The sequence below is a fragment of the Chaetodon auriga genome, chromosome 1 (genome assembly GCF_051107435.1).
Source record: "Chaetodon auriga isolate fChaAug3 chromosome 1, fChaAug3.hap1, whole genome shotgun sequence".
NCBI lineage: Eukaryota > Metazoa > Chordata > Actinopteri > Chaetodontiformes > Chaetodontidae > Chaetodon > Chaetodon auriga.
In genome coordinates this window covers 16,290,556-16,309,192 of record NC_135074.1, presented here as the reverse complement: position 1 = coordinate 16,309,192, position 18,637 = coordinate 16,290,556, and the positions used below count along the sequence as shown (strand labels likewise).

The 18,637-nt window shown below is 42.5% G+C and overlaps 1 protein-coding gene across 1 annotated transcript in view; it reads right to left on the bottom strand.

Moving 5' to 3' along the window:
* kiaa1549lb (KIAA1549-like b) overlaps nt 1-17,565 on the bottom strand; it is a 60,214-nt gene extending 42,649 nt beyond the window's left edge. The window contains exon 1 of the mRNA XM_076726875.1: nt 16,958-17,565. Coding sequence (XP_076582990.1) covers nt 16,958-17,177 — 220 coding nt within the window. The 5' untranslated portion in view covers nt 17,178-17,565. The remainder of the gene's footprint in view (nt 1-16,957) is intronic.
* Between the last annotated feature and the right edge of the window lie 1,072 nt (nt 17,566-18,637).

Sequence of the window (18,637 nt, the reverse complement as noted above, 5' to 3'; positions counted from 1 at the left end):
CTACATGAGAAAAGAATAACAATTAATCTGCTAAATGAACGACGGCCTGTACCTCAAATATCACTCAAAAATATGCTTATAATTAAGCCACATTTGTTAAATGTTGTCCCCCCCCAGCTGACTGCACTGTCCAAGTGCTGCCTTGTTAAGTGCTGACTATGGTGCAAGCTGTGGTGAGACTAATACTGAGGTCCCTAAAATAAACGATCACATTAACAACCATTATATCAGCAGTGAAGAGTTGGAACAGTCTAAATGATGTAAAAGCACGAACGACCTTTAGAATCAGTCAAATGGCTTGACTTTTTTTTAGCAGATATTCTTGAACAGACACTGCAGTCACCGCAGAAAACCTTCAAGACTCTGAAAATAAAACTCTTTAGCTGGTTTCAAATAACATTTCTAGCACTGAGGGGACTAAATAAATTTAGTATGTATTTTTTAGCTTTGATGAAAGATCTTCTGAGGAAGTTCAGACTTTCTGGGAGTGTAATGGCTGAGTGGCCAATTCAATATTAATATTAGACAGACGGCACGTTAGCATCAGAGCAGAGCAGTGAAATAAAATGCAGCGCTGTCTTGAACTTGGAGGAGTGATTTCTGTGCTGATTGCTGAGGAGTTCAATACGCTTAACCCTTCATACTGCAGTGTACTGTGGTGCTGAAGACTACACTGAGGTCTACACCTTATAACTTTGAGGAAAAAAACCACACTGCATAAGACTCAGGTCAAAAGGCACTAATGTTGATTAACATGTATAAAATAAAATGCTTATTAATTCATAAGGAGGATTAATGGATCAAGAGAGATGATTCCAACTTCAGCAGCTTCAGATAAACTGCATAAACCTGCATTTCTGCAACTTCACCTGTTCATTTGCATCATTTTACTTGCAGAGAATAACTAAAGGAGAGCCTATAACTATTCCCAAACCTCATGTCAAGATGTTTTTATCTTTTATTTCCTCAAATCTAAAATGTAATGGTCAACATGCTTGTTTGCTTTCAAGCGTATTTAAGGTGGAAAAGCGAATGTTCCACAGACATTTTTCACAGCGGGTATTTTGACTTGTCATACTAAGAAAAGCACAGGTGGAAGTAATAACATTAGCGATGGCTCAGCTCCATTAAGAATCCCAGCAGCCAGCCTGATTGATAGCAGGGGCCTGAGCAGGCTCACCTAAATGGAATGCACTCATTATTTACGTTATTAATTACACCTGTGTGTGTTTTCCTGCAATGACTTAAAAAGGTCTCCATCAAGATAAAGTTGCTCCTGTGGAAAACAGAACATTATTTCTTGGATTAGAAGCAAAATTTAATATTTAGGGGAGGAACTGGGTGCATTTTATCCCAAAACAACGCTCTGAACGCGCTGATCATTACAGATTCATGGTATATAAAAATGTAAGAATATTTTCAGGGTGAAATATTCCTTTGATGCGTGCAGCGATCAGATGAACCTCGCTGGGGCAGACAGCATGACTGGAAGTCAGACTGCTCAGTAGGGTACCGCAGGCAATCACAGTTCCATTAAAACCACCAAAAGTAAGTCATCTTTCACTTCAGCATCATGCCCAGAGGCAGCTCTGGCCTGTGAACTGCCACGGTTGAAAGCAGAGAGAGTACGAGAGGTAGAGATAAAAGCAAAGGTAAATACATGTACTGTCTTTCCACAGAGGCATCATACCAATGAAATATAATGATTGTATCTACGTTTCTTTACAAGAGATCGTTTTAATCTCAAATGTTTCATCACTCCGGTTGTACAAACACAGTACAGACTGAAAAACATATAACAATTATATATCTTGTAAATATATTTCAATGATTAGGTTTGTGACATTATGTCCACATTGTGTGTGAACAAAGCTCCAACCCAGATCCTGAGACACAAATCATCTGAAACATTCAGAGACTCTTCAAATAAGGACTTCTTGTCCTGGATTAACCTCATACACACACACATACATAGAGACAAGGGGCTGTATCACACTCGAGCTCATGGCCGTCTCCTGGGGTCATGCATATCGGAGCAGGCAGGGGACGACTGTAGGAGTTTAGCTGCATGCTGGGGCTGTGATGGGCCGTGGGATTACAGTACAAAAGCCATTTGACGTGGCAGGCTGTGGGTGTGAAATGACAGGTAGGGGTCAGGATAAGGCACCAGATAGTGACGCAGCAGCTGATGGAGGTGTGTCCTCGGTTAAGGTGAAGGTCTCATCCTGAGTTATGTATTTTCTCTACTTAATCTTGAGCATATAAATTGAAAAATTGAATGACACACACCACCAAAGGTTCGCCGTGGAGCTTTTGACCTCTAGTACAGCCATGGAGGTGTTTTTCTATGGGCAGGTCCCCACTGCATCCATCGTGCACATGCACAAGGACGCACATGCACAGTCCAAGGGATTCACACCATTCTGCTGATCTGCAGGTGGCGGTAACACGCATAAAAATACAGCAATATGCCAGCAAAGGAGGTGAAAAAAGGAGGGGGAAAAATTCATGGATGTTAGCAATTCTGGATTTTAAATACTTAAAAAAAATCAGCTTTGCAAATGTTTTCTGAAGAAAATGAATTCATCATTCTCCCCTCATTCTTCATTTCAAATAACTGAAGAATACACACTGTGCGCTGTGGTCAGTAACACTGAATTTAAGCATAGTTTTAGTTTGTTTGCAAGAAAATTCACCTTTAAACTGAATGAAAAAGGAGCAGATCTCCTCTATAGTTTAAAATTAGTGAGCATTTGCTGCCATTAAGGTTGACGTTGTTTGACACCGATCAGCACTATCAGGGACATTTTACGTGCAGTAGCTGTTTCAGTGTTGAGTCATGATGTATGACTACATACTCAACCTGAATGTGAAAAGATTAGACATAGAAAATCATGGGCCTCTTTTCAGAAAGTGGAGCTAGATCAGTAGGCAGGTGGGAGAGGTTCACTTTCATATGCATTGCTTATCATGGCTGGGTCTACCCTGGCTCTTTAGGTAAGACTCTGTAACAGTCATGCAATAATGCAGAACTACAAGTGAACCATCAGTAAAAGAGATAAGTAATTTGTCCTTGCAGACTGACCTCAGTGAAGGGTTGAGGGCTGCAGTCTGCTATCTGAAAAAGCAATACATCACAGGGAGGCTAGGTGAAGTAAAGGCTTGGTCACCTGTGACAGTCTGAGAAAAAAATAGACTCCACGAGAGCACTCTGGTGTCACTGTTGGGGAGATCACATGGCTTTGCCTCTGACTTTCTAATTGGGCCCTCAGAGAGACTTCAGAGAGAGTCAAAGCTCATCCTGCTAAGTGACAGACTTATATGTCCTGTGCTAACCCCCTGCGCAAATGTGAGCTCTTAGTATTCCCATCGCAATGCACCTCAAGGTACAGTGCACAGTTTTTAGATTTTTATCATCAAATAGTAAATTGTGTTGCTTTCTGTCATTAATGCTGCAACCTGTTGCCCTTCCTTGGCATTCCTCTTCCTCGCCTGCTTTGAAGAGCATGAAGAAAGGTAAGAGCTTCTAACAATGCATAATAAGCAATGAATAAACATCAGCAGTTTACGACCGTTTAGTCTGTGCACGTGGAACACACATTTGCTGTCTTCCTGTTCTGTTCAGTAGATTTCCTGCAAACATCCAACCACGGAGAACCTCTGAATGGTCTCATTTGTTTCTGGTAATAATACTAATTAACACAAATAATTTTTTTTTGTTAAGTTATTCATGCTGAATTTCTACACGTGGCATCTTGCACCTCTAGCTATTGACATCAGTGTCATTAAGGCAAAATGTGCATTTACTCTACAAGGTGAATAAAGTGACTCTGATTCTGTCACAGCGATACATAATTCATGCCTACCATGTCAAACCAAATTGCCTCTGGAGTCTATTAACATGAACATGATGCGAAAGAGGATTGCAAGGCTCTTCAGTGACATAACAAAGACATATTGCACCTATTTGCTGCACTAACCATTAAAACGAAACCTTCCTGCACTTGACCTTCATCGTACATGCAGGGTGGTGAGCAGCTCAACCAAATGATGATTTTTACTTACATGTTGTTTTACATGATTAGTTATCACATGCCTAGAACCTTGAATTCATTCAATATCACACATTAGTGAAAACAAATAGTCAAAATGATATTTTCTCCTGGCAGATGACCCCCTGTGATTATCAAATGAGCCCCTCAGATGACCCCAACCCCCCGACCGGGGATCACCACAGTATGGCACTGAGCAGGCACATTGGCTCTGAGCGTATTTATTGGCTACGGACTGGTGCTGCAGAGGTTAGCCGAGGCACGAGGAGGATGGAAGGAAAAGGACAATGAGGGATAACAAGGTGGGATAAGCCTGTTAAGCTTCCAGGATCCCCTCTAAAATCCACACTTGAGTCAAGCACAAGAATGTCAAAATGTTTGTAATACAATCACAATGCTCTATAATCTGGGGTCACTACAAGCAGCAGGCCACAAATTAAGTTGTTCATGTTTAACCCACTGACAGTATTTGGATTTTTTTCGGATTCAGACAGATTTTGTTACTTAGAGTTAGATGTGGAGGTGTTTCACCTGCTGCTTCTCTGACTTTCACTGATTGAAGATGAAAGGTAGGTCAAGCTGAAATGAGCAAATAATTCAACAATACAGTAGAGGCCATGTTTTGTTTACTTCGTGTTGTGTAGGTATGTGGATCTTTCAAAAGACATGTGATCAAACATAATTTTTGGACAATTTTGACAGGCCTAACTAGCTCCATCTGTGGATATAAAGAGCTCATTCTAAGGTAACAAAGACACGATTCTTATGTTCAGGTGGTGATATACTAAAGAAAACAGAATTGTGAATACTATATTTAACCTCTGCTAATAGATCCCCCTAAATCCTGCACACTGGTCCTTTAAGTATGTCTCTGGGAAATTGTGATTTTATAATATTTCATAGACTACTCAGTAAAACAACTTGCATATCATGAAAATAATCACAAATTCTTGCTCATCCATCTCTGGAGGGGCCCACGCTGGGAGCCACTATTCAATAACACGACCGCTGGTTGTGTTTTGCAAGTGTTGGTGAGTCAGTGACAAACATTAAATAGGAAATTTCATGCAGTGCGATGCAGTTCAACACAAGGCTGTAATGTGCTCTCGTCACTGAAATGTTTCCCGCACATCAAAAAGCAGAGCTGCTTCTCTTGTGACCAGAAGAAGAAATGCCAAATAACAGTTTACACAACACCTCCTTTTTTGGCTGCATTAGAAGACACGGCGAACACGAGCGGAGGAAATCGTACGGGTGCAGGTTGCAGGTGAGAATGAAAACACGACTTCGGCTGCATTATGCATTTTAACACAGCCGAACACCGAGTCAAACTGACAACGCTGCTCATGCATCACATCACAGCGATCGTACATTCAACCTTGACGCTGCACACAGTCAAAGCAAACACAGAGATCCCACCTCCTCCAGCAGGCAGCATGATGGATGAGCTCTCACACAACGGCCTCGGCTGCATCCTCAGCTCACCGCAACGCCACAGGGCCAGCGGCTGTGTCACGCTCTCACGGTGGCCATATAAGATCCTGCTGTCACGTCTTTAATGAGTCCGTGTGCTTCTTTTGCAGATATTTACACTAGGGAAGAGCTCTGTAGATCCGATAGGTTTAAAGAGCCATTCCAGTGTTTTTTAATTACTACAAATATACTTAACATTACTGCTAACTATTTCCAATCATGCTGCAGTGTTTCACAGTTTTTTATTAGCTTAGCACCGGTTTTATTAAATTCCTTATGTGTGCTCTTAGGCCTGCTGTCCGTGAAGCTCTTTTGTACAGTGGAGTTGTAATTTCTCACTGACGTAATGATTCATCTTCATTTCTGTTCTTTCCTGCATTTTGAAAAGTGTGGAGATACGCAATGAAATGATTTAAGAGTAATTATGTAACGCTCTGTCTGCTGAGTGAACAAACAAACATCTAATTAAGGAAGTTAATTATGAGAGTGTTTGAGAAAACAAAGAGCACTTGGAGGGCATTTTCAAAGTTCACAGATACGTCAAATTTAAAAGCATGAAACTTGGCTTTTCAAAGGCCATCTTATGTAAGTGAACGAGGGATTTAGATTAGAGAGTCTTTGTTTGAAAGCAGCACCAGAGGTGAGACCTGACAGTAAATAAAGGGCCGAATACTCAGCGGAGGGTGAAAACAGATTTTGTTCCTAACATCCCAACAAAACACTTCACGGTAATGACAAGAGCAAAATCAGTGGAGAACACATTCCAGACTGCTTTGGGAGAGGTTGCACAAAAAAAGGGTCTTGAATGGTGATATTGTTTTTTAATATACTTGAGTGGGATCACTGCGCGATCCATGTGTATCCTGACATTATAACAGCTGGTGAGCTGTGCCTGTTGTGGCATTATGGACAGAGATCACTTCAGTTTGAGGTCCTGTGCTTTAAGGAGAACGTATCATTTATACAGTCATGTGTTCACAAAGTGGTGAACCTCACTCCATCCTCACTTGTGAACGACTGAGCCTTTCCAGGATGCTCCTTTCATACCCAATCATGATACTCTCACCTGTTACCAATGAACCTGTTTACCTGTGGAATGTTCCAAACAGGTGTTTTTGGAGCATTCCACTCCTTTCCCAGTCTTCTGATGCTCCTGTCCCAACTTGTTTGAAACACGTTGCTATATATTCACAAAAATCAACGAGGCTGATGAGGTAAAACATTAAATTTACTGTCTTTGCGCTGGGGTTGTTTCTCTATGATTTTTTGCAGTTGGTCAAACAGAAAAAAAGAGGCGCCTGATCTCAAAGGCTTTAAAATGAACAAATAAGTTCATATCACTCAGGGTAGTACGTATGAGAAACATCCTCCCAAAATAAACATACAGTCAAAGCTCCACTTCTTTTGAAGCACAGGGTTGAAAAGGGAGTCCTCACACCTCCTCTGAGCTCCTCAGGTTTGTGTGGGTCAACCAGAACTCTAAGCCAACACAGAGTCTCAAAATTATCAAGTATAATGGATTTAATATATTATTGAATGTTTTCCTCCTTCACTTTGTCAGATGCAGCGTTCAGAGACTATTACTGAAAATGCTTAATGCACAGAACAGAGCGTATTTATCAAAATACTAAAAAGCTTGTCTATTTCAAAGCATTTCACTGATTCTGCTGGACACCATTCAAGATGTGATAAACAGAGTTCAGACAAGTCCATCTGCTACGAGAATGTCTTCTTTTAATTCAGATTGTTTTTGGCAGAAAATTCATAACTGAATACAACGCTGACCAGTCCTCATTTAGATTTTTGATCAAGATTATCTGTCCGCTCACAGTGGCCCGCTGTAGTGCTGCAGATTTATTTCAGTTGGGTTTAATGGCGGACAGACAGATACTATTAAGAGGATGGACAGCCCCACGGGAGCCATCTTTTCAGGAATGGTTCATCCAGCAAGGCAAGGTGGCCTCCTTTGAGAAGGTTTCTTTCAGGATGAGAATAGGAGGCCTCATTAGATATCAAGATGGGGACAGTTTTTCTGATGTGCATCTGTGCTGTCACATGAATGAAAGTATAATTATGTAATAATTATAAAAGAGGTAAGACTGTACATGTATTGTAAATGTATTGTGTTCTGGGGAGTGGAAATAAGTGGATTTTGTAATGTTTGATTTTCCTGTCATCGTGTCTTTTCCCTGAGCTCTCATTCTCTCTCTTTTGGTGTACAATTTATTGCTGCTCCACTTGTTGTCTGTTCCACAGTGAGTGAAGGTTTTCCTCCATAAGTTTTAACCTCTTACACCAAAGAGTGTCTGTCTGTTCATAATTATCAGCCCTGCGTTACACGTCTTCCTCCTCTTTACTTACAGACTCTTGAATGGAAAATTCTGTCATTCCCCTAATTTGAACTTGTGCACATGCCCATCCCTCACCATGACAACGTTAACTTAATGGGTGCCATCCATGACTCGTAATGACGTCCACTGTCAAGGAGAGGCCTGTCTCCAAGGAGACGATATCATTACTGAGGTGTATGTACACCATAAGGTACCATGATCTAATCCTACGCACACACTCTTGACCTTCACAGGTCTGCACTGCATTTCGCTGATACTGCACGGTGCGTTAAAACTGTTAATTTGGTTTGTTTGGTTGGTTGGTGGATGAAAAACAGAGACATTCATTGCTGCAATTGAGTTACAGGGCTGTAGGTCTCCTGTGCAATAGATCAGGTGTGTTTCAGATTCAAAGATATTCACTGGATATTAAGAAGCATCTAATAATGTAGCTGCCTGATTTAAAAACATTTAATATTGACAAAAAAGTAGCGTTCCCTCTCTGCAGCAGGTTACAAAGTGCTGAGAGTGGCAAGTTGTGACACGGGCACAGCTACACACAAGCTGGGACAATCTCTGAGGACAGACTAATAAGATACCCATGAAGGATGAAGGGAAACAAACTCTGAAGCCCACATAGACATTCGCTACAGATGCCTATGAGCTGGAGCATGTGCAGAGGCCTTGTTTGTGTGTCTGTGCGTGTATGCGAAGGGTTCGTTCTCCAGAGGCAGTGGAGCTACACACTCGGATTATCCCAGTAATGAATTGGCCTATGGGGAACAGCTCGTCTCATTTTAAGACTTAAGGGGTGACTTCAGAGCACTAAAGCAGGAGCATAAATCAAGCAAATGCTACGTGGTATGGATTTATGAATGTGCATAAAAGTGAGTGCATTTCAAGAAGTGTTGTGTGTGTGTGTGTGTGTGTGTGTGTGTGTGTGTGTGTGGCTGCAGGAAAATTTACCCCTAATTAAAAGAAAAAACAAAAAAAAAAAAAACAGTGCCATCCGTGACTTAAGATGGATGACAGATTTTAAGGTTTTTTCTTCACATGGCTCCAGTTTAATACATTCAAATTTCAACATTTCATGTCCCACAACACAACCTGCTTTCATTTGTGCAAGTCATTCGAATTACCTCCAAATGTGATGAGCATGAGCACTAAAACTATAAATATCTATAATCTGTCAGGAGAACATTTTTAAAGTCCTATGACAGCTGATTACTGATTAATAAGATAGGCTTCTAAAACTGTTGAACATTTCCTTTAATGCTCCCTGAGTACGGCTTACTCTTGACGCTCCGCTGACGCTGTCATCGTCCTCAGTCTCAACCTGCTTCACTAAAGTTAGAAATCAGAGCAGAAAGCCCCTGAATCTGTGATGTCACTGGGATTTAAAGTCAAAGGCTCCTCCGTGGGAGTGAGTGGGATGCTGATTTTTCAGTGATATACCACAAACGACCTCTCTCTGCCGTGGGCTGGGGATGCTGCATGGGGTCACTTCATGACTTCATGGGCTGAATAGCTTGTGAGCAATATCTAAGACTGATGCTCTATATAAAATACTATTTCTCCTCATAGTATTACTATATAGCAGTACACTGTAATGTATTGTAACTGTAATGATAAAATGGATGGTCAGTGCAGCGAATTATGCATTAAATCTGAAAAAGTCATTACATGTTAATGTATGTATGTTAAAAAAAAGTTAACAGCTAACATTTTTAGTTTTCATTATAATTTGTTGGAGTTATTGAGAATTTTGCAAAACAGTAACATTAACACATTCTGCACATACCATCGTAATGCGATCCTATTGTTAGTCGACAGATAGACCAGACGAGCCCCAATTTCAACACAATCCAATTAGAGCACAAAGATGACATACATTTACATGACAATATGAGATGAGGTTTATGGTCATGGGAATCTCTCAGAGAGAAAAAGGGGTCACGGACCAATAATGTACCATTCATTGGTCATTTTCTAAAACAATATCAACTCAAATGAATGCAGGAATGTGAGCGAGGTTGCTCGCAAGAAACCCCACGAGGAATTAATACGAACTAACTCGAAAGCTTTACGCAGTGTTTCAGCTTTTTCTAAGCTATTTTAGCCTCATATCTCTGTTCCATGAAATCAATAATACTTTCCTAAATCTCTATTATAATTAAATCCTTGCTGACAAAAGACTCATCATAACCCGCGAAAGAAAGCTGCTAGCATGCTAAGCTGGTGCAGCCCAAAACAGAGCGGGAAGAGTGCATACTGGACCCCAATGGGACGATAATGTTATTTCATGTCTGCTATATTTGTAAGTAGGCAGCTGTTTGCTAGCATGTTAGCCATAAACCGTTATAGATGAACATGTGTTTGTGAGCTTGTTGTTATTCTGCCCTCTAGTGGCCACAAACCAAAGCATCTTAGCTTTCGGTACGAGAGCTGCACATTGTGTTGCAGACAAAAATAATAAATTGGATTCACTGGGTAGCTCGCGTTTCGTGCTCGTGCGCGCTGTGTGAGTGTGTGCATGCACGCTGTGCTAGCTGCTACGCGTGCAACGTTTTGAAGGCTCAGTGTTATGAATGTGTTTGTATGTGTCAGTGATCTCACGCTCGCCTCCTCCAGCGGTTCAAAGGGATTAGCTGAAATGCCACAGTCTACAGAGGCATCTGTGTGAAAAAGCAAAGCCTACAGCTACACTTAGCATTCCACTTAGCATTTCCATTTCTGACAATAGTAGACAAAAACTAAATATGATGCCATGACAGTGACACCATTAAATGTGACTGATGACCCCGTCTGTGCAGAGGCGAATCCCCACCACCCCTCTCTCTCTCTCTCTCTCAGTCCTTCTCTCTTGCTCATTTATGCACACCACACTAAATCCTGGTCTGATCCAGCCTCGTTCACTTCTGCTAAAAATCATCTTAAATTTTTAACGTCCATGTCTTTCACTTCCCCATGAATTCGCTCGGAGCTACAGAGAATGACCACTTGATCAAACATGACAAAAAACACCAGTCATGGCACCATCTGTGGCTCCCAAGAGTTGCATCTACAGGATAATTTATGCAGCCACATTCCATAAATCACACTTTAAACACAATGTTAAAGAACTTTTAAAGGCCCTCCTATACTCCCACGGTTATCCTACACAGGTGATTTAATCTGTTTTGGCTGATTAGGTAACTGGGGGTTGAAGGCAGTCTAACCTTCACACCCACTTCACGCTGATTGGCCTGTTAGAGCACACGAGCGTAACCTCTCTCTCTCAGATAGAGAGAGGCGGTTCACGACCCAAAACTCTGATCAAACTGTCAAACTGGGCAGTGCTACCCACCAGCCGTAGTGTTGTCGTCTGGTGTGGCGTAGTTCATTCTGGTGGGTGTAGGTTTTCTAACTTTTGAGCAAAAGAGAGTACCACAGGCCTTTTCCTCTGTTCTCTCTGCTCATGTAGCACCAATTTAAAGAATAATTGCGTCTTTCTACTGCACAGACAGCCCAGTTTTACTAAAAAGATCACCTTTCCAGTGGTGAAATACTCAATTCACCAACCTACATTTTCAGCTCAGAGTTCTTGAAAGATAAGTTTCCACCTTAGTTCTGAATATCTTCCTTCAAACTGGAATAAACTTTAAGTCGTTTACTATGTTTGCATTTTGATATATTTGTTTAAAGGTTTTATTCTGAAGGGTGACACAAGCAGATTTACATTTCCAAACAGACAGATAGAATTCTTACAATCAAAAACTCCCCTGCCTCTATCTCTTGGTACCTCAGTCAGCTAAATTTGAGAGATTCAGTAGATGCAAAACAAGTTGTTATATATTCATCCTCGAAGATGGTGGCCATCTTCCAAATTATTTAAAATTGCACGTTCCTAAATTTCCCAGAGAATCGTCCCTCTCACCCTGCTTTTTTTCTGCGGTCGCATGTGATGCTGTGTGATGAACGGTGGCCTTGTGCGGAGCAGTGTGCTGGCGTATTATACTGTGTGTCCCAATAAATCAGGCAGCCTGCTGTCCTTCCTCAAGCAGCAGCAGCAGAGCCAAGCCTTTATCCGCCATCAACCTGCACCAAACCGCCAAAGCACAGGGAGACGGACAAAAAGAACAGTGAGGCACAAAGGTACGGAGAGATACTGGAGGGAAACATGGAGATAGCTCATAAAACACACACACACACACACACACACACACACACACACACACACACACACACAATATTCCCTGATTGCACTAAACTGTACAAGGGATAATGCGAGGCAGATGGTCCAAGATACTAATTAGAAGCCTGTTTGCCTTTCTGAGCCTTATCTATGTGTTGTAGCAGTGCTGCCTGCTTTGTTTAGAGCGGTGAAGGAGAAAACACTGCAAACCTTTTCACTTTCTTTAAGGTGTGACAGAAAAAAGAGCCCTGTGAGTAAATCATTGCAGAATGAATCTGCCTTTACTCTCAGAATGATTGCCAGCACTAATATATTTTTAATTACTTCATAACACTCTCATTCTGCCCTTTTAGCATTTTGATTTCTGGCACTCGAGTTCTTGCATAATGTTGAGCAGATCTCACACAGTCTCCCTGTCAAAACATCGGCGTCACATGCAAAAAGAAACAGATGGAGAACTGTGAGTAGAAAATAAACAATGCTGTCTTTTTTAGAAAAATCATCACTGCTTTTGTAAACTTCTTCTTCACTGTGACAAATTTGCACGATGGAGTACAAATCAAATGAAAGGCACCAGCTGAAGCCCCGACTAAAGAGATACCATCTATCTTGACCACACATGTGCACATACATCTCGAGCTCTGCTGACATGCTTACCCACAAGATAATTAACTGTTGGCAGTTTATCACTGCAACGAGGTGAAACGGGGGAATAAGCAGGGGAATCATGTCCTCTGTGTGCTCCCAAAAACCCCGAGCTCATGCAGACAGGTCATCAGACCAAGGGTGAGTCATAGTTGCTGTTTTTGAAAAACCAATTCCTGGAAGTTACTCTGACATTAACCATCGTGACAGCTCTCAAAAGGCTAATCGAGACAGAGGGAAAGAAAACTGCAAGATACTGAAGCCCACAAAAAAAAAAAGAAAAGCCACAAAGTGCAGAGAACGCTGTGATGCGCAGCGGCCTGGTCACCTGACGCACATGTTCGCAGTCACTTCACAGGTAAAAGACTGCACTGCAAATAGCAAATGGCTTTGAGTCTTACTGTCATGTGTCCTTTCATTGAATTCCTAAGCAGAAAGTGATGACTGGCAATATCTCAGGGATAGCATCTCATACAGCAAGGTCTGTGAGGTTAACCCCTGTCAAAAGCCAGCTGTCAGCACTCATAAGCAACGGGCGGCTTGTGTAGTAGGAGTAAACAGAGCTGACGTCAGAGGAAAGTCATTTGATTGCGGAGGGACCAAAGATGCCTTTGCTTAGCTCGCTCTTCTGCGCGTCCTCGTGCTGCTGCCAAGCACAATTTCACCAGCTGTGTTAATAAGGAAGCAATGAACCAGACGAGAGATCCTGCAGTTAATTAAAGATCAATGTAAGCGCATGAAAAGGCGTCATCTTTGCAGCCACATTACCCAGGATCCCCTCACTGCACTGTCCTCTGCTCCCCTGGCTGCTGAAGGGTTTGAGGTTACTGTTGGGCAAAAAATTGGCATTCCCATAGAAAACACGAGGAAGCTGTGAGCTCACAGCATGTTTTTCATTCACTAAATCTTACACACACACACACACAGAGTTTGACCGATCCTGGATTTTTGAGGCCGATACTGATATCGATCGAACTAAAATGGAAGGAATCTCTGTCTGTCTGTCTCTCCTTTGATTTTCTCGACAACTGTTCATCCGATCGATTTCACATTTGGCGACAGTATTTCGGAAGACCCAAGAAAGTGCAGTATTGAGTGTGGAGTAGTTTAGATGAGTGCTTTGCGAGAAAGCTGAGGAACAATGCACTGCAGAGCCGGAGAACCCCTGCGGTTCTTGACATACACATGCGCAAGTTTAAACAACAGTCTGTGACTACATCATACCCAGAGCCGTGTGGACAGAGGGTTAGGGGTGACTCACTCTATCAATGGTGCTGGTTATACCTGAGTTTGAATCTCCTGTACAGCGGTTAACTTAAGCTGACACGAGCTAGCTGTAATGCCCTCAGAAGCTGGGTAGCTTCAGCATGAATTCATGAGTTTTAACAATAGCAATGACACAGCGGTAAAGATGTCATTCATTCACTGTTACGTCTGGATGAAAAACTTTTTTTTGACTGACATTTTTGATACCTGAAACGTCCATATTGCTCATTCATGTGTGCAGCATGTCTTTGGCCTACATTCATTCAGTTCCATGTCATTTAGCAAAGATGCAGTAATGACAGTGATAATTATTGTTAATAATAACTTAGATGTGGCTCAATTTTCAGGAACACCTCAATAAACTGCCCTCAGTAAACTGGTGGTGTATTGTAATATTACAGTATTGTTCCTAAAGTTTCAAAAAGGGAAAAACTGTGGTGCATGTGTACGTGTGAAACTGTTGCGTCTCAAAGTGCGGGGCCTCTCCGGCTCTAGAGGTTGATGATATTGACAAAGCTGCGAGCAGCAATACTGGACGCTGAGCCATCGGCCAGATGTGTTTTAAACAGGTAATGTACTAGTGTTTAAAAAAAGTACTTACTGGTGGACAAACTCTGCAATGTCTTGTTACTTACTTGCCAAAATACACTGATACTGATGTATCTGCAATAAGCTAATATTGGCTAATACATGAGCCCGGCCCATTTATCAGTCAAGGTCTAGTGTTTAGTAGTTCAGCCACTGTGCATCAGCAGCCAACGTGACATTGAAAGTCAGTGCCAGACTGTATTTTAACGAATTTGTGTTGAGATATAAAGGAGGTGGAGTGTACACTGCAACTATTTCATGCATTATTTATCATTTATGATTTAATGTCTCATGGTAATCATACTGTGTGATTTTGCTAAGACTGTGAATGCTGATTGATCTGTAATAGTGTTACTGAATAATACACAAATCCAATTTTTCTCTCCCAATATGGATTCTGATACCTCAACTCGGGCTATCTGCCAATACTGAGCATTAATCCACTGCTCTCTCTCTTTTCTTTTGTTAAATTAAAATCTGTACAGCTCACTCACTGGATTCACTTTCGACGAAAGGTAATATGAGGCCAGGCATTAATGCGAAACCGAAAACTGAATCTGTTTTCTGCTGTCACTGCATGAATGTAACTGATGGAGAAAACACCGAACTTTATAATGGAATTGACAAAGAAACTGTTTTTAATGCAGACTGGTCACATCATAGCTGACGCCTGATCTGCTTAATAAGGCCAGCTTCAGCGGCAGGCCTGCACATCAGAATCAGTTCACACCTGATTCAACAACACCATTAAAAATCCATTAGGAAACATATAAAAGTTCACTGACCCATGCACACTGATGGGAGGAATCATCTGCTCAGTAAAAGATCCTTGCTTTGTTTTGGTTGTGTTGAAGGTAATACATTGAGTTGGCTCTTTAATGACAATGTTTTTTGTTCAGCACGGCAGCTCAGACAGACACAATGGGACGTTTCTATTATGTAAATGTTATGTCTTTTTGAATTTGTGGAACTTCACATAATGATCCGTCATGGGAATGTGCTGCATGTTTTTGCTGTCTAGTGTCTTGTGAGTCCGTGTGCTCGCAGGAGATAGTGCATCCTCCATTTTTCAAACCAGTAACACTACTAAAAGACAGCAGAGTCAACCAGTCACTAGGTATAAAAGACCACACAATCCAGCATTCATTCTCCATGAACCAGTTCTACACAAAAGGCTCCAGTCCAGGTGCAGTTTCTGGATGTAGGTGAAATAATGGTATGCCTCTTTCACCCAATATGTATTGTGTGGCTCGGGTACTGCTCATGTGTTTAAGAATGGATGTGCTGACTGTGAGAAGCAAGAGGTGGAGGTGGGAGGGAGGAGGAGGGGACTCTGCTACTGTAGCAGTGCATCAGCAGAGGTGAGACTACAGCTGCCACATCACACTTTGCAGACTGGATAGAGGTGATGGAGCTACCATGAGATACACACACTTAACACACTCACAAAAAACATTTTGTTTAGTTGTTTCCATCTGAGGTTACAAAAGAGTGTCTCCAAAAGGTGATGCAGCCAAATCAGTGCACATGCAGAGACTGTCTTTTGCAGTGAAGCCTTTTCTTCGAGTGTTTGCGGTCTGAAGGGCAGCTATGTCGGCCAACCTTACCCCAGCTGCCTCTCACGCCGCCAGAGACAAACAAACCTACAGTGGGCTACAGTATGTGTGTCATTAGTGCTGACCCAGATGCTCTGAAACACTGACAGTCCTGTGACTACGCTGCATTCCCGCAATAACTCCCTTAAGCTCATTGGCAGACAATGCCAACGTTTAATAACCCCTGTCATGGAAATGCAAGCCAAAATGAGCTGCCAGTTGCAGAGCAAAGGGGATGTGAGGTTGAGACAAAGTTGAGGCTGGGATAGCTCATAATGGTGAGCTGCAGAGGAGAAACAGGGGTTCGAGGTCTATGCAGTGCAACCTGATCAGAGAGACAAAAGAGTGGGCTTCAGGCTCAGGTGGAAAGAGTATAGGTGAGAGAGAGTTACATCACATGAAGCAAACCCTGCGCAGCACCATCTCTCACATCATGTCAGTGCGGTCAGTGAGGGAATTCATCCTGAATAACGGCCGTTTGGACAAATTCCCCGACTGCGCAAATTCCAATGCAATAACAGCCCTGTGCATGTCACAGCATATGCAAACAGCTTATAGGTGCATGGATCACAGATAGTTTAGTTTTTTCTTCCCTAAAAAAAAATATGATACAGCAAGCTATTCAGCCGACCACCTCTCCATCCGTACAGCCCGTGATTCATGCACCCAGCAGCAATGAATGCGCGGACTACAAAGCGCTGCCCGCGTGAAACAAAAGATCCATTTTCCACCCAGTATGTTAGATGTCACTCGCAGCCTAGATGTGACAAGACAGGTTAATGCAACACATCAGCATGGGTTTCCCCGGACCGGATAGCTCGGCGGTGTGCTTACCCTCTGCGGCCACAGCGCACCGGACAAGAAGTAAAAGCGTTCCCACAGACAGCAGACAGTTTGCAAGCATCCCCGCTGCTCCGGCTCGCCACCTGGTCCTCAAACACCTCCCCTCTCCTCCGGCATCCGTCCTTTGCGGCGAGGACCCACCGGGTTCCGCTCCGCCGGCTCCCACCACTTTGGGGTGACCTGTCTGCCCACTCCTCAGACTGGGAGCCATATCCAGTGGACAAGTTGCTGAAGTTTCGGTCGTAAATAATACATTGGATCAATCCTCGTGTGTTATCGGGAAGCACAGCGGTCCCGCGGTCTCGTCGTGTGTCCAGGGTTGGAGGGTGGAGGGGGGGGTGTAGGGGGTGGGGGTGAAGCGGCGTTGAAGGGAAATTAACAAATGCGCCCTATCGCTCCGCTCCGCTCGGTCCACCCATCAGCACCGTGTGGCGCAGGGCGGCGCGCACACTTCTCCAAAGGCTTGACATGGAGCCGCTGGCGGTAGACTGCCTCGCACACACCTGCTCCAAATGGATGGCAGACGCTCGGTGTTCTCGCGTGACGTTTAAGCACAAATGTCAGGATGTGGAAGCGGGTGGGTGGTGAATTTAAAGTGCAACACCACCCCTGGTCAAAGTGCGCAAAATTAGCCTCTCTGCTGTTAATTGTCGGGAGAAAGTCAAAGGCAGCAGCCCGCAGGACGACCTCTGGTGGGTGAACGAGAGCGCACAGATCTCCATATGAAGCACGATTTCAGCCTCGTTCACACACGCCGTGGGTTCATAGTCTAAAGGGTGACCTGATAGTTTCTCCGTACAACCATTAACAGGTATTTTCAGTCTGTACTCAGGTTTATCCCGATGCCTCAAAATCTTGAGCGTGTAGATACAATCACGGCTGTTGTACCGCCTCATCTCCACCAGGTGTCAGCACACACCCAGAAAAACACTAATGAAACCTGTGGACGATGAGTCGAGACAGGAGCTCCAAGGTAATTTAGAGTCAGACAAAACACGTGACAAGAATTCACCTCAAAGACCCTTTGCTTTGTAAAATAAAGCAAAGTTTATTGTATTGTTTTAAATTGAAAACAATAGTGGCAGAATTTATTTTGTAATATCAAGGCTTTTATATTAATCACAAGGTCCATTCAGTATGAGTTCATTAACCGTTATGATGGAATTGTGCCATGAAATGTTATTTTACTGTGAACTTTCAATCTTTGTCCATGTTTGCAACAGAAATGCATTATTTGATAATGAATCCAAAAAAATATATATTTTATCAGGCAAAAATACCAAAAATTCTCTGATTCCAGTTTCTCAAATATGGGGATCTGCTACTTTTATTTAGTTAAGTATCAGTTAAAATTGACTGTCTTCTTCTTCTACCAAGACTTTAAAAACCACTGGAGGATCACGTCAGAGTTATGAACCAGCATGATTTGAGAAAGAAAAGCACCTAAATGTATAAAACAGGGAAAAAACAGACCAAGACAAAACGAGCTGCATCAATAGATTTTTTTTAATTCAAAGTGAATCTTAACAATAATACACCATAAAGTCTTATTTTGACACTCACCAAAAGAGTCACCTGGAAAACCCGCTTAATGTGACAAAGTAGAGAAGGCTTGGTCACACCTAAATCACTGAGAACTAGAGAGGAAACACTATCGCAAACTGTAAATAG